The sequence below is a fragment of the Natator depressus genome, chromosome 11 (genome assembly GCF_965152275.1).
Source record: "Natator depressus isolate rNatDep1 chromosome 11, rNatDep2.hap1, whole genome shotgun sequence".
In the NCBI taxonomy this organism is placed as follows: domain Eukaryota; kingdom Metazoa; phylum Chordata; order Testudines; family Cheloniidae; genus Natator; species Natator depressus.
In genome coordinates, this window is record NC_134244.1 from 57,570,137 (window position 1) to 57,587,479 (window position 17,343).

Sequence of the window (17,343 nt, forward strand, 5' to 3'; positions counted from 1 at the left end):
AGACACCGAGAGTCTTTCGCCGGTAGGGCACTGATTTGAATTAGTTAGTATGTACTACATACACAGCTTTTAAGATGTAAAGCACTATAGGACAGACTGGAACATGTGACTCATCGCAATAGTCCCACTGGAGTCCCCAAGACCACTCCTGTGAACAACAGGTAGTGAAGACAGTGTCTGCACATTCCTAACTCCTCTGGGCCAGCTAGCCAAGAAGACAGCAGAGCTCTGAAAGGGAACTCAGGCCAGAGATTCCAGGGAGCTGAGTAGAAGGATGACTATTCCTCTCTGAGCTAACCTGTAGCCCCACCCCTACCAGGCCTGGCAGAATAGCAAAACATGGAACAGTACTGCCTTTACCTAGGGGGAACAGCCACACTAAGCAGAATGCTATCAATTTAGATACATAGAGGGGGACCATTGCTTCGAGCAACTAACAAACTGTACTTCACACCCACCTGGTGAGGTAGAGCTGTCCTATTATCCCCACTTTACAGATGGAAAACTGAGTCACAGAGAGACTAAGTGACCCACCCAGGATGTCTATAGCACAGCCAGGAACTGAACTCATGTCTCCTGAATCATAGTCCAGTGCCTTAACAGCAAGAATACCTTTTCTCCACAGCCTAGATCCTCCCTCCACTTATCCTGTGTGGCCCCTAGGGCATGTGGGTATTTTGCTGAGGGGATAGGAGGCGGGGGTGAGGGGGGAGGAAGGTAGCTAAGTGCTATAGGGGCCCATTGTGGTGTCTCATCTCTGTGCGCACCTGAAACTTCCAGTTATGCTAATATGAGTTACTGCATATAGACCCCAATGTCTGCAAATTAAAACAAAGTCATATTATGTACCCACAGTCCTTTGCTAAAATGCATCTCTCAGGGTACTTTTATACTGCAAAGGGAGCCCTGCAGCAGCAAGACTGCCTTCAGAGCTGGGCAGCTGGAGAGTGGCGGCTGCTGGCCAGGACCCCAGCTCTGAAGGCAGAACCGCCGCCAGCAGCAGCGCAGAAGTAAGGATGGCACGGTATGGTATTGCCACCCTTACTTCTGGGCTGCTGCCTGCAGAGCTGGACCTCAGTCAGCAGCCGCCACTCTCCGGCCGCCCAGCTCTGAAGGCAGCGCAGAAGTGAGGGTGGCAATACTGTACCCCCCCTAAAATAACCTTGTGACCTCCCTGCACTCCCTTTTGGGTCAGAACCCCCCAATTTGAGAAACACTGGTCTCCGCCCTGAAATCGGTATAGTATAGGGTAAAAGCACACAAAAGACCATATTTCACAGGGGAAGACCAGACGTCATGGTCTGTGACACGTTTTTCATGGCCGTGAATTTGGGAGAGCCCTAGTTATGAACTACAATATCAGCAGCAATCTCAGAGGAGACTACGGCTGTGTACATCCTTGTGGGGGGGGGAATCTCTTCCCAATGTTCACCCAGAGCTCCCATCATGGCTAACTGGTTCAGAGGTAAGAAGGGCTTTGAAAAACATCGTTTTGTGCACAACCAAATTAAGGATTTTGAAGCTTATGCAGGAACTCCCGACTTGCTGGAATTCCAGACTATAATTAAAACTAGTAATAATTATTATTTTCTCTCTGTGGGCCTCAGAGCACCATTCTGGTTCTAGTGAGTACTCGATAATGAGCCTCAGAATGATATAATACGGTGTGTTCAAACTACTACTGTGACTCAATAAAGATAAAACAAAAGAATGCACAGTAATTAGCCGAAGGAATTAACCAGAAATCAGAGCAAGTCACACTTTCTGAGGGTATCTGATGCACGTTGTTTCAGAATAAACTTGCTAAATATACTAATTTCAGATCTTTCAATCCGATTAAAAATTATTCCCCTCATGAGCAACGTAGAATGAACAAATTGTTGCTGCTAAATACTCACTGCAGATTTCTTATCCACAGTATGGATAACTATTGCTTATTCTGCCCGCCGTCACATGCAAAACTTTCATCGACCTCAGTGGGTGCTCTGGGCGCTCAGACAAATGCAGAATTTGCAATAAAGATCTGTGGTGAGGGCTGCAGAGGAGTGTTCTGCCTGGTATGCAGATTATAACATAGCCAGAGGCTTAAGCAAATATTGCTGTCTCAAACAAGCTGCGAACTTTAAAGTTTTAGGAGAAGCCTCAGAAGTTACTTGAATCACGTGACTTTACCTCTGACTTCCTTTTCTGACCTTCTCCCTCCCACACACACACATATGCATTTGTTAGGCATTTGTTCCAATGGATTTAGCCTAGTTTGGATCAAAGCTTCCCCTACTTCATTTAACAGATTTGCTCAGATGGAAGGTCTCAGGGGAGAAATGATGTTAGTAAGAGGGGTTTTTCAGCATCTGAGTATGTAGGTCATTGGACTTTAAAATAAATTAGAGAATAGTTTATCTATTAAACAAGCTTCACAGTACATATTTTATGAAGCTATCCTTAATTATAAGTTAATGTACGGCACATAACCACCCTGTAGAAAGATTACACACTGGACCGTGATTTGGTGATTAATACAGTTATTAGCTAGTTAGTACAAGGATTTTAATGTACATAGAAAAATTGCTACAACAAACCTTTAGCTTTTAAGGTCAAGGATCCTTGTAAAATGTAACAAATCTGAACACTTCACTATTTGCCATGCCAGTGGGTCTGCTCTGCCTTAGCACACAAGCCTTGGGAGGCGCAGTGGGGGGCAGGGTGACAGGAGGTGAGGACCCAGCCTCTGTCTTATTTTCTTTTTGTGGTGTTTATTGAGCCTTTGAGAATATCCATGGGTAATTCTTGTGCACCACTAGTGAGTCAGGTCCTATTTGAACCCCTCTCCTACCTTTTCACCTGGTGGCTGAGTATTACTCGAGACATTGGTCTCTGGCCAATGGGAAAACAAAAAGACAGTGCTAAGAAATTCTGATTTAGAATTAAAAGCAAAGGAGAGAGAGGCACCAAAATGTGGCAAGATACTCCTGTTAAAATAACGTGCCCTAGAGTATGTCTACACAGACTGAGGAAGCCTGTGACCACGAGCCTCCGAGCCCAGGTCAACAGACTCAGGCTCGCAGGGTTCAAGCGACCATGCTAAAAAAAGCTGCACAGACAGTGCTTTTAAGCTGTGGCTTGGGCTGGACCTGGAACTCCGAAGCCCAGTCCACCCGGCCCCACCCCCCAAGTGCCAGTGCTCAAGCTGCAACGTCTACACAGCTATTTTTAGGGGCGTAGCGTGAGCCCTGTGAACCTGAGTGTGTCGACCTGGACTGGGAGGTTCACTGCCGCGGGCTGTGTAGGCATACCCTAGTGATCTGCTGCACTAATTCCAACGCCTCGTGGCCTTCTTAATGTTACGGTCCTGCACTCTAACACACTCAGGCTGAAATTATAGTAATTTTTTTTTAATGGATGTTAAAGACTTGCCTCTTTTGGGACGGTTGTTATGGATTGTGTAACACAGGACGTTAGTATCCGGGTAACTGTAAGTCAAGCATGAAATTTAATTTTTCTTTATGTAAAATGTGCCATTTGTATAATATCCATTTGTGAGTTCATCTGAGGAAGACAGACATTTAAAACAAAAAGTCTCAAAATGCTAGTGCGACCTGAAAATAGACCTCAACGGGAGCGGAGCATGCACGTCTAAGTGTGTCAGGGTAGGATGTGTCTGCATCAAATTATGAACTCCATTCTGCTCTATGTGCTAACATCAAGTTGAAACTTGCCTGAGGGCAGCATATTGTACAATATTCCAGACAGAGCCCTGCCAAGGAAAGGTGGTTGATGCCTCCTTGGAAGAGTATTACTGAGAAGCCATCAAGACTGTAATCTGGAGCCATCAACTCCGATTGTCTCTCATCTGCTGTCATGACCCCATGGAACAGTGTTTTGGGGGGATTTGGGGGAGAAGTGGGGGTTGAGGGCATTTGGGTGGTAACACCATATCTCCTAAAGAATGCTTCCAGACAAGAGGTCCAAGCCTGGGACCGTGCCCTATAGAGCCACAGATCTAAAAGCAGTGACTAGACTTGGTTGGCTTGGAAGCACATGGGAACCAGCAATTGGGTCCGCACACAGAAAAATGGTGACCATACCGAATAGCAGTAGGCCAGGTTGTAACTCTGAGAACAAACTGACCCTACCATCGGGCTAGTTTGTCATACAGATGCAAAGTGATATATAAGAGAGAAATGTCATAACGTTATTATATCCAGTATCCTCTGAGGTGTTTAACATTCAATATCTTTTATCATTATGGATATTGTGACAAAGTTCCTCCTTGGCCTTGGTGGGTCCTGCGCTTATTGGCGGATTTGCTCGCCTCAGAGATTCACGGCAGCCCTTGCTTGTGGCTCAAACCTGCCGTTCACTCAGCTAACCTCATCACTGGCCAGCATGGAGAAAAGGAAGGATAACAATCCCCACAGTCTCTGCTGAACCACCTAGTGGGTCAGGGGACAGGCCAGGGACCTTTCCCTCTGGTGGGACTCACAGTACAGGTCAACTCCTCTTATATCCAATAGGGGGGAGGGGGATATGGGCAACCCGGGACCACCCTCTGCTCCAGATTCCAGCCCAGGGCCCTGTGGATCACAGCTGTCTGCAGTGTTTCGTGTAACAGTTGTGTGCCAGCTACTTCCCTGTGGCCTCCTCCCAATACCTTCTTTATCCTCACCACAGGACCTTCCTCCTGATGCCTGATAGCATTTGTACTCCTCAGTCCTCCAAAAGCATGCCCTCTCACTCCCTGCTCCTTGCATGCCCCTCACTGACTGAAGTGAGGTCCTTTTTAAACCAGGTGCCCTGATTAGCCTGCCTGTCTTAATTGATTCTAGCAGCTTCTTAATTGGCTCCAGGTGTCCCAATTAGCCTGCCTGCCTTAATTGGTTCCAGCAAGTTCCTGATTGTTCTGGAACTGCCCCTGTTACCTTACCTAGGGAAAAGGGACCTGCTTAATCTGGGGCTAATATATCTGCCTTCTATCACCCTCCTGTAGCCATCTGGCCAGACCCTGTCACAATATTTAAAAGGCTAGTATTTTCTTTTCACTCATTAAAATAATTTTGGAGATATTTTCCATAACCCAAGCAAAAGTGTGACTTTAGCTGCCACTTTTTTTGTTTTGTTTCGTACTGGAATGCAGAGATGCATGGTCAGATTTGAAGGGTGGCATCTGGTTTGAATGACAGACATGCATGGAGACAGTGTACCCATAAGATATTAGTTATTATGCTTTTTTTTAAGGAAAAAAGAAAGCAAAAACGTACAAAGTAGAATCTAAAATAACTTGGAAGTCAATGAGACTTGAGGTCCTAAGTTACTTAGACGCTTTTGAAAATTTTAACAGATGTGACTTCCCAAAGTCACACAACAGGTTGGCAATCAAGCTAGGACTTGAACCCAAGTCTCCCAATTCCCAGTCCAGTGTCTTAAATCCACTGGACCTATCCCAGGTCACCACAAGAAAGTGAAGAAATGTTCTGCAGATGAAATGCTCCAGATTTCAAATGATCCCACAGGAAACTGTGGTAGGATCTCCACCACAGATGTTAATAGATGATATGGGCATATGCAAAGGCTGTGCAATTGTTTGGAAAGGGCCTGACTGGCCAATCTCATATGTCTGCCTTCTGTTGCTGTTCTGGATATCTGACATTGCAGCGCTCCATAGATGACACATATGCATAGCTCAGGATTTTTACAATGTCAAAATCTGGTCACCCTTTACATGATATAGCAAAATGGCCGATTTAATCTAAAAGCTCTAAGAGAACCTTTACATTTTGGGAATCAGGTTTTGGTTTACCGCAGACTTCCCATTCAGCTTCAACAATCTTGCTAAAACACAGCCTCACATTCAGTGACAGTCGTAGAATCAGCAGAGGCAGTATTACTGCTGACCTCTTGTTCAAGTTCAAAATATGTCATTCTGTCAATACCATCTACCTTAATTATACTGAGCTTTATATACAACAGGTTATGATCCCAGAAGGATGAAAAGCTTTTCCAAATTAAAAGCAGCATTTTGAAAGGGAAATACTCAGACATTCCTATGTAGTTTTCATTTGATATCCTCAAGGCTAACCCCAGAACTCAAAGTCATGTTGACTGAAAGTGCATGTTTTGCTGGGTGTAGCCATCTTATGAATTTATTGGCAGAAGGGAAGTAATAAAAATGTGCTCCATACTTTAATTAGTTCCCTCATAACATGGTATTTCCAAAATGGCTGTGCCAAAGAAAATCACTACTCCAGGAGAATAGACAAAGGCACTGTGCAGTGTGTGGCACAGACCTCCAGGAGACAGGGGTGATACAAATACACACACTTGTCCGTGTTTTGTCTTGTTTGCAAAGCTAAACTAGAGCTTCACATGGGCTATTTACATAAAGTTTGTGCTGTATTTTTAAACATGAAATCTTGTCATCACTACACTCCTTCAGTTTTTTTACAAAAATAATACAGGTTGGAGATCCATGTTTTGTATGTGAATGGCAACTGGCATGGAATAAATGTATATGGGAGGCCCTTCATGGACATGTATGTATTCAGGTATTCCACGTGCTAGCATAAAGGTGAGAAGGTTTTCTGCACTCACGTGATACTATCTTGTCATTATTTGCACATTAATGAAAGAGACCATTAATGTGATGCTGTCAAACATGGTCTACTGCAAATGGCAGACAGCTCTCCTTGTGGCTATTCATCTGCAGGATTGAAAGCCAGCTCTGAGAGTTTCATCAGACTCACCCACTCACCTCTGCTGCTCTGGGGCCCCCACAAACACCACAATATCAGCATCAGTGGCAGATGCTACAGCAAGGAAATGAGGTCTGACGCCAGCCCAAAGACTCCCCCGGCTCCCACAACAAGAAGGCTGATGGCAGAAGGGGATAGGGGGCATAACGTCCCTCTTCCTGCCAGTCAGGCAGGGGCAGCTGTGGAAGGTTTCAACAATGAAGAAGAGTTCACAGAAGAGACAAGGGAGGCAGATTTGAGGAATGACAGATATGAAGCTAGGAAAGCTCTAGGAGGGACAAAAAGAAATAACTGGCAAGGCAGGAACTGAGAGAAAGATCAAAATACCGGGATACTATGCCAAACTCTGGCTGGCTGTGAAAGAAACAGCACTAAAGAACTGCTCCTCAGAGAAAGACTGTTCCCTTTCATTGTACATATGGCCCAACGCCATGGTCTCAAGCACTTTTTGTTCCCTGGAGCAATATTTTACTGATACCTCCTTTGCAACTAGTCGATATTTGTAATTTGTACATACACTGGTTACTATAAATACCATGCATATCATGAAATAGCCTATGTGCGCACGCGCGCGCACACACACGCACCACATGGGGCAGCTCATGGGGAGGCACAAAGCTTGCCCTTTTCAGCCCCGAGTCCTGAATCTCATCTGGATGGGAATCAATCCAGCCCCCAGTACCATCTGGAGCAGTCTGAAATCTGCAGTAAAATGAGCAGGCTGCAAAAGGCATGAAGGGAGCCAGACGTCAGTAGGGTGTGGGATCATCCTAACGATGTGTGCTTTCACCCAGCCATGCTCCTGACACCAGCTACAAGCAGAGATGAGAAATAGGAGCTGCTGTGCTGGCCTGACACCAACAGGGGATCCCCTACACTGGCATGGATTCTTCCTATGGCTGACTAACCTAGCTTCGCACCCACAATTAACAAGAGATACAGTCAAAAGCGGTCATATCCAATGGTGCCCACAGTCGTGCGCACATTATGCACGATACATACCACGGACAGGGGCAAGGAGGAGCAGCCTTGGCCACCCCACTGCCCATTCAGGTTAGGCCTGTGGCCCTCCATCATGACGAGTGGTGACAGGGCCAAAATTGAGTGAGTGGCATTGTGAGCTGGTGTACAGGGGTCCCAGCGTTGCTCAGGTTAGGCCCCATGACCCCTCTGTCATGATGGATGGGCCACAGGGCCAAAACTGAGTGAGTGGCACTGTGATCTGGTGTTTGGGGATTACAATGCTGTTCAAGTTAGGCCCCACGGCCCCTCCGTTGTGATGGAGGTGCCACAGGGTCAAAACTGAGTGAGTGCCATTGTAACCCAACGCATGAGGGCCGCAGAACCACTCAGAACCACTCCAACCCTGATCATCGCTGCGACCCTCATGCACCAGGTGGCAACAACACTCACTCAGTGGAGGGGCTCTTCCTCACCACTGCTGTGGGGCCGGCTCTGGCACTGGCTTCCCCTCCGCCCCCCGGAGACCTCCTCACTTCCAGCAGCACATATCCCCTCCTCAAGGACAGGTAGTGATGGGGACGGATCAGGCTGGAAAGCAGGGCCTGAACATGGCACGGACTAGGAAGGTCAGGCAGTGGGGCAAGCAGCTGCAGTGGGCATGGCTCCACCGAGATTGACAGTGAGAACCATGGGAAAAATTTCTGGGGGCACCCCTCCATATAGCAGCAGAAAATTAGGCCCACAGAATTATTTTATCATGAAGTGGTATCCTAGCAGTGAGGGTTGCACTCCCCGTCTGCAAGTGAAATTCATATTACTTTACGCAGAATATAAGCTGCACCCTGCAATAATTTTAATAGCACCCAAGACTGACTATCTAACTTGAAAATTCAACCTAACTTGAAAATTTTGAAAGATTTATAACTGTGATGACAATAAGATGAGATTAGAAAAAGAGAAGCTGATATTTCCTTGGTATGTTTCTTGTCATGACTTGCAATAACCATGCAACCTTGTAAAGTTACGATCTTTTCCCCTCTGCTCTTCTTATTTAATAGAATAAAAATTGATACCTGGGTGCGGTTGAATGCCACTCTTGCAAAGACAGCTTGGGACACACTGGCTCTCTTCAGCTCATCCCTGACTTGCTGGTAAATATCTGGAGAGACTTCCACTGATGAATTCGTTGGCTCTGGTTTGACAGCTCTAGGGATGGGTGGATGATTCAAGAACTGTTGGTTGATAGCTTGTGGGTGTTGGTGAGCCAATAGCCGGCTTACAGCAATCTGTTGGTTTATCAGGTGGGCCATTGCTATCTGCTGCCTTACCAGCTGTGGACTGAGCTGAGGAGACAGGAGACCAGGGCTCATGATTGGCTGCAATGTTGGCACTTGATTCCGGATTGGAGTACTGTGGTGAATTTGGCCATGAGAAGATTGTTCATTAGTTTTTCCCAAGGTTGCCAGTTGGTTGATATTTGGTAAGTGCATGGGACGCTGACCCAGAACACAATAGTCTGATAGGTTTTCTCTTTCCACTCTTTCCACTGTTAAAAGAAAAAATGAGTTCATTGTGATTTTGATTTGCACTTACAGCAGGACTGTTACTATAACTGTTATTACAAGTGACTGTATTTTTAGTACCTATAATAAAATGCTACAGCTAAAGTATCAGACAGAGAAATTATTAATTCACACCTCTACAAGCTTTACTTGCAGAAACATGAGGCTTCCAGGAAAGACACACAGGCAAATGCACCGCCAAAAAGAACCACCACATCTTTTTTCAGTGTTTCAGCCACTGCTTACAGTCGCCTCCCTATAAACCTGCCAGCAGCTTCCCTTTTTTTAAAAAAATAATTTGCAATTATTAACAAATGAAGGACAGAGTGTTCCACCACAAGGACTCTAGCTGCAAATGAAAGTCTTGTACCCCACACAAATAAAATGACCAGGATTGTATGAATTCACCTTGACATACCAGGCCATAGTTTTCAATAAACTTAGCTATAGCCAGTGTGGATGCATTTATATATATGATGTGATTAAAAGGGTTCTAGGACCTAGTATCACATATCTAGAAATTATTGACTCATCACAGGAATGTTTTCCGCAAATAATGAGCCATGATTTATCTCATGGATGTCACAATAATATTAGAACTTGTGTAATCGATAATGTTTGCACAATGCTTTGAAGGTTTTTTGTTTATCTTATATAAGGCTTTGAAGCGTTAGCTAGTCAATATTCAGGTAGACAACTTATTGGGGATCTTGCCTGTTCTTCTCTGAATCAAACATATGATGTTATTGATTCTTGGGGAATCAACAATCCTTTCACCCCTAGAGCTAATCCCTCATGAACAGGGTTGTGGTCACACTGGCGAGATAGTGTGGAAAAGTTCTGGGCATACACATAGGATTTTAAACTCTAGAGATCTCAATCCAGCATCTCACAGGAGTACTAAATACTAGAGCTGCATGAAAAATGACATTTATTTTTGTGGGAAATGTCTTCCATTTTTATTTAATCTTTCTATGAAAAACCAAAACCTGAAAACCTTTCAGCTTTTGGTCAAAAAAAAAAATCAGTTTCTGAACAACAAACAAACAAAAAATTCTTTTATCAAAAACTAAATAATTTTACTGAAATGTTTTCAGTTTCCAGTGTTTCAAAAAATTCCATTTCGACCAAAATGAGAATTGTGTGCGAAATTTTTCATTGTGGTTGAAAATCAACATGTTTCAATGAAAAAAATTTGACCCGCTCCACTCAAAACACAAAAAATATTTTGAAAATAAAACTACAAGCTTTTTTACAGTAATTGCAGCATATTGCACAGACACTTCATCATTCAATTTTTTTCAACAATCTAGTCTATGGACGAGGTGTTGCCTACCCTTATCCAAGAGACTAGTCCCAATTAATGAACTAGGATTACAGCACAAGGACAATCCATGTAAGAGTTTGCAGGACCAGGTCCTACTGTATCATTCTCTGATTCCATATCTGTCTTAATGCAAATTTGCACTATGGAATGTGAGCAATGTTAATACAGATATATACATATAATTTACAAAAGCTTTTTTAGATATTACTGAACCTGTGCAATAGCCACTTGTCCAGCATGAATTAATCTTCCACAAATCCATTTTAAAAATTAATAAATAACCCTAGCATTTGCTAGAGACCAAACACCCGAAGTATTTTTGTTGAAGAGAAAATAAAGGTCAAGCTCAGTCCTCACTTACACCACTGTCAATTCAGAGCAATTCTATTGGCACCAGTGGAACTCACCTCAGTTTCAAGAGGGCTGAATTTAGCTCTAAGCAGTTTCGTAGTTGGGGAAGTGCAAAAGAACAAGGCACTGAATCTGGTGAATTTCTAAGAACACCAAAACCTTAAAGGTAACCAAGTATTTCTGAACATTTAGTAACAAATAAAATTCACTTTCCTGGGCTGAACCTTACTTGCCAAGTTTCCACCCAGACCTGGTTTAAGTGCCAAGCTATAAACCCCTTTAAAAGTAAAGTTTAAAATGAAAATGCTGCCAGGCTGTTAACCTTTGCAGTGCTAGCTGGTATTACAAGAATACAAACATATCATCTGACTCGTTTCCTTGGGTGTATTTTTCCGCTTATTATCAGTTTCCTTTTTCCATCATTTTATGCTGTACAGTAATACACATGTCCTCCATAAACAAACCAGATTCTAGTCACTTTAGCTGCCTTAATAATAAAAAAGTCACCATTAACAATCACGTTGCATGGAAAAAATATGCATTACCCAAATCTCTCTACACTGTGGTCTCAGACTCACTTTCTAACAATACTACCCATATTGTCTGCCATGTTGCTCTCACAGAGTCATAGAGCCAGAAGGGACCAGCAGACCATCCAGTTTGACCTCCCGTGTATCACAAGCCACCAACACCTGTCTACTAAACCCAACTAAAATTCGAGCAAAGTATTACAATGCACAGGAGGCTAGAGTACAATATGCCACAGGCAGAGAATAGGAGGTCCCAAGGAGCACCAGTCCTGAGGCCCCTGCAATGGCAGGAAAATGACTAAGTGAGATATACACAGATAATCCTGGCAAGTGACCTGCACCCACATGCTGCAGAGGAAGGTGAAAAAGGTCATTGCCAATCTGACTGAGAGGGAAATTCCTTGCAGTCCCCACATAGGGTGATCTGTTAGACACTGAATATGTGAGCAACAACCAGCCAGTCAAGCACTTGAGAAAGAGAATGCTCTGTCCCACCTCAGAGACCTTCCTCCCTGCCCAATGTCACATCTCAAGCTGTGGCCAGTAGGGGCACTGCAGGGCCAACCCAGGCAGTGAAGTCAATGTGAGAATGCAGAAATGGTGGCATGGTATAATCCTCAGACAAAGAGCAGCCCCATGGCAATTAATGTGAAAAAGAAGGCAATATACAGAGGGCACAACATATGAATAATGAAGCTGAATGCCCTTGCACAGCCATATCAATACACAGCCTCACGTTTTATATAGGTAAGTGATATCCTCCATTTGCATTGTCTGATTTCCACACATTCCACACACACTCTTATCCTAGCATGTATTTGTCCTTCTCAGATTGTCTTGTAACTGTGCCCTTTGTCCCCATATCATACTGGCTAACTATTTAAATAAGCAAGTATGCAATATCAGCTATGAAGCTCACTACCCTAAAGAATCCTTGTAAATAAAAATGCAATACTTTCTGACCTACACTCTTCCAAATTTATTACACCAATTAGCCAGATGTAAGGTGTCTGTGCCCAGGAGGTGCTAAGGTGCATTGCCAGAGCTTAGAAAGCAGCTCACACAGCACTCCAGGAAAGTCTTCATTGGGGTGATCAGAAAACAATGATTCAGTTTCGCGAAAACTGTATTTGACTTTTGTTTTTGTTCAGCAACAGGATGAAACCAAGCCTTTAAAATATATATATATATATATATAATTATTGCCAATGCAGTGGAGTCCTTGCTCCAAATCAAATCTGAACCTGGGTCATCCCAGGTGAGTGCCCTAAGTAGCGCGTTACTGGCTATTCTGGGGCGCGGAGGCTGCTCTCTCTCTCTCTCTCTCTCTCTCTCTCTCAGTCCTGGAACCTGAGGAAAGTTTCATCAAAACAGATAAAGTTTCTGCAAAAAGTTTCAGTTTCAACAAATCAGTATTTTCTGGTGAAAAAACAGTTGGTCAAAAAACTCCTGACCAACTGTCGTCTCTGTCCCTCATTTCTTATTAACTAGAAAGTCACCAAACACCAAAAACAACCACAGACCAACATGATCCCCTAACTGAGTGCAGCAAACTGTCCATTTTCTATGCTCCTTTCTCCTGTTGTAATGATTACCATGTGTGTCAAAGTATTACAGCTTTACTAGGAAGATGCCTGGATTCGGAGGAAGAGCAAACCAAAGCACATCTCTCCGTATTGTCTACCTGAATCCATCTTGGACAGTCTAAGAGCTGATGCAGATAATAGCATGAAAAAGGACTTTCCATTCAAATGAAAAAAGATGAATAGATTTAAATCAGATGCTTTTAGGCGGAAGAGCGAGAGCATTCCCTCTTTTTTTCCCCCTTTTTTTTTTTACTTGGTTGTCAACAGAAACACTCTCATAAACAGCCTGTGGTGCATTTAGGGCTTATGAATGACACTGGAATTGACTGCCAGCTCTAGGTACCAAATTCCTCAATTCATTCACAGAATGGTATAGTGCGGAGAGCAACAGGGCAAGCTTAACATGCTTCCCCACCAACACACTACTCCCTGACACTGGTAAGCCTCCTTTGTGGAGGAAATGGTAGACCATCTTCCAAGGCCCATTCAATCCTTGGCCTTTCCATTCCATGGGGGGCTACAAACTCTTTGTCCGAGATCTCCGACAAACAGCCACTGTAATGGAGGAGGAGGAGGTTGTGAAAAAGAATAGACAGAACTGCTTTATTTCCATTGTGATTTTAACTCACCATCACAGGATAGCAGATGCCATGTTGCTGTTTTTCAGTGGAACCATTTCAGAGTTTTGGTGGTTTTCTTCTTCGTTCTATTTCTTAATTTAAAACCTGATTCAATTTGATGACCAGAAAAGTCAAAGATTCTGGTCCTCGTGACAGCCAACTATATAGATTGCACTAGGCCAGTTTCCACACACTGCTCTGTTAGTGCACCACATTAAGCCCTGCAATACTTCTGAACCATAAAGGTCAGTCATGCCTTATTAGTCACAGTCATGCAGGTTTAGGTATCACCAAACACTGAAGCAGGATCTGAACCCATGACTCTACTATTGCGAGGCCAAGACATTAAGCCACAGAACCACCCTCTGTCTAGAGGAGCCAGTGCTGCCGTGGCACATCCAGAGGCTACCCAGCTGCTTTCTCTTCATAATTACAAGCCAACTCTTTCAAAATAACAAAACCATTCCAGAACAAAGGAGGTGCCTTTAAAGTGGTAACGTCATATCTTTTCATCTATAATTACTGTAATTACTTATTTCTTTTCATCACAACCCACTTAGCCACTTCAGTACAGGGGACTAGCTTGAGGAGCCTCATTTTCATTCAACATCTAATCTTCAGTGTCTACCAAAGCCCTTCATTTACCGTCTGCTCTCTGGCCAGGCCACTTGCTCTTGCAGGATTGTGATAGATAGGCTCAGAGAAAATGCAGATTACCAGAATGAGCCAGCCTTGATAATAAGTTTTAACTTTTACAATCTCTCTCTGCCTCCACTCTCATAACATGCAAATGACCCAACAGCAGCTATATAGCAAATATGTAATAATGGGGGTTGGGGCACAGGGAGAGGCATTAAGGTGATTCTCTGTCCTAGCCTAATGGAAACACCAAACAGAGAACACATTTGTCTGTTCTTGACTGTGCAGTGTTTAGTTCTCTCTCTCTCACTCACCCCCACTTCATTATTTGTGCATTTGAATTAACACCAGGCTTCTGTGCAACCAGCACCCAAGGTGAACTGGGCACAAGTTGAACTAATGTTATGGACCAACCCACCACAGCCAAGCCCTCGTACAGTGTTCGTTTCTGAGCTCCCACATGCATCAGCACATTTACAAAAGATGCAGAGACTCTCTCTCTCTCACACACACACACTAAGGGCTTGATCCCACTGGAATAATGGAAAGTCTCCCATAGATTTCACAGTGTATTGGCTCTAACTTTGTTTCTTTTAATTCTGTTTAAACATACTAGGCCAAATGTCCACCCTATAAACGTACAACCCATGGAATCCCACTGGTTATCCCAGAGTGTCTTATTTTTTCAGCTCTCTTTTGCGCCACTCTACAGGTTAAATAGGACACACTGCCATTCGAATCCAGTATTTATAACTATGTGCAGTCTAGTTCACAGGCAGGATATGCTAACTGTAAGTCCATATGATACAGAGAGGAGCTTTACATGCCAGTCAGACTGAATAAAAATGAAGATGAAGAAGAAGAAGAATAAACATTGTCAGAATAAATTTACAGAAACAGCTAATCTAGACGGACCAGTGCTCTTGTCCTGTATAGAAATGCCTGTGATAGTGTAAAATTATTCTGAGAAATGTTTGTCCTGGTAGTTACGCATCTTCCCTACAATTAGGCAGTGATCTACCATGGATGATGCACCTCCCAAACCATACCTGACCAATTGTGCAATGTGTGCTGTGGGTGATCACTTTCTGAGTCCAATTGCTAGCAATCATCAGGGGAAATGGATCACCCATGTCATTTACCAAGAGACTTGTCTAAAAACATCAGGTAACTGGAGTGCTGAATAAATATAAGTCAGTGACAGAAATACATTTTGTGTAATCTGCAATTCAGATGATCAGGATACAGCAGTGCTGCCCTCTCTGTCCCAGCAACAGATATGGGGATTTTCAAACTTGGTCTAGAGTTCCTTTTGCATTCTCATGTTCACCTGATGCTAACTTTCTCAAAACTTCTCCTTTGGGGCTGAAATTTCCTTAGCTGGCCTGAGACTGGAAGTTCGTTTTCGTTTTTTTGTTATGTGTGAGGAAAATCCATTCAACCAATTTTTGAATTATTTGTGACCAAAAAAGTTTTACGCCCTTTTTTTTAAAAAAAAATTTAAAGGGGTGGGGGATTGCACATAGTTATAAATACTGGATTCTAACGGCAGTGTGTCCTATTTAACCTGTAAAATGGTGCAAAAGAGATCTGAAAAAAAATAAGGCACTCTGGGATAACCAGAGGCGGGGGGGAGGAGGAAGAGAATTAATTTTTTTACTTTGCTCCCCAATAATTCAAAAATGGCTGAGCAAAACTGCAGTCTTGGCATGTGACTGCTCCACAATGAGGAAGTATCTCTTAGCTAATTTTGAAAGTAAAAGTTTTTAAAACAAAAAAGGTAAATAATTGACAACTCACTTCTGAGAATGCTTAGTAAGCATCTGTTAAATTTTTTAGCAGACACCTAGCAGTGACAACACACTGGGAGCTGTAAGGACTTCCCATTCTCTCTAGCACAGTCAAAAAATAGGAATAACATTTTCCAAAATTGAAATTCCCGCACACGTCTTTTTCATCAAAATTCAAATTTCAAAATAGTTCAGCCAGTTCTAATTCTCTCCATCCTGCTTAACAGCCACAAAGGCCACTGCTTATGGGCTTCTGGAATATAAGGCATTGGGCAGGTTGCGTCTCATTGAACCACACACACACACACACAACACAGTCCTTAAAAATAAACGTCATAACATCACGGAGAGGAGAAAAAGAAATGTGGGTTTGAAAAGGTGTAGACAATTTTCAGATATCTATAATGTTTGCTGTATCCTGCCTTTTCTGTCAATTCTATGCTCTGATTTTTAAAAAATTAAGTCTCCATCTTTTTCCATTGTAAAGATACAGCAGTCTCAATGTAAACCAATGCCCTACTGTCCCATCGAAGCAGTACAGCAGAACATCGTCTACAGCTTAACAGCATTAAAGATGTGAGCTCATCCCTCAGTGAACTGTGACCTTTCAAAGCCTCCGTGGGCCATCAAAATGCTAACAATATCAAGACCAATAGTTTCTTTATTTTCTTTTAAAAAAATGAAAAAACCCTATTGAATTCAAAAGAAAAGGTTCAGATTTTCATAGCAGGAGGAAGAGATGTCAGCTGAACTGAAAGGCTTCGTTTTGGCTTAGCTCCAGATCAACAACTAAAGTACAAGCAAAAAAACCCCAAGAAACTGCAAATTCTTAAATAAGTTATTTAAGTATCTAAACTGATAATGAGTGTAACTAGCCATCCGAAATGTCGAAGTCCAAAGAAAACATTACTACACAGGCCAATTTAAAGCAAAAATCTTGGATGGAAAAGAACTGCCACCTTTCTAAGAAGTTCCTAAAAACACCTGCTTCAGATGAACAATTCAAAATAATTCTTAAAGAAAGTAATAGGAATTCTCAGTGTGTTCCCTCGGCAGTTGCTACCTTGAATGGGAAACTGAGTTCTGTCAGCCTGAGAGTGGAAAAGCTGGAAACTCATGCAAATGCTGCTGCTTCTAAACTCTCTAATCCTGCAACTGCAACTAAGACCCATGGTCAAAAAACAGATTCTCTGTCCGTCTATCTGAAGCTGTAAACAAGTTTTCAA

At 43.1% G+C, this 17,343-nt stretch overlaps 1 protein-coding gene across 4 annotated transcripts in view; it reads right to left on the reverse strand.

Annotated features, from left to right (window-relative positions):
* Positions 1–17,343, reverse strand: part of SATB2 (SATB homeobox 2) — a 165,690-nt gene that overhangs the window by 56,996 nt on the left and 91,351 nt on the right. For all 4 annotated transcript variants that reach the window (XM_074967861.1, XM_074967856.1, XM_074967855.1 and 1 more), the window contains one exon: positions 8,786–9,258. In XM_074967861.1, coding sequence (XP_074823962.1) covers positions 8,786–9,258 — 473 coding nt within the window. The remainder of the gene's footprint in view (positions 1–8,785; positions 9,259–17,343) is intronic.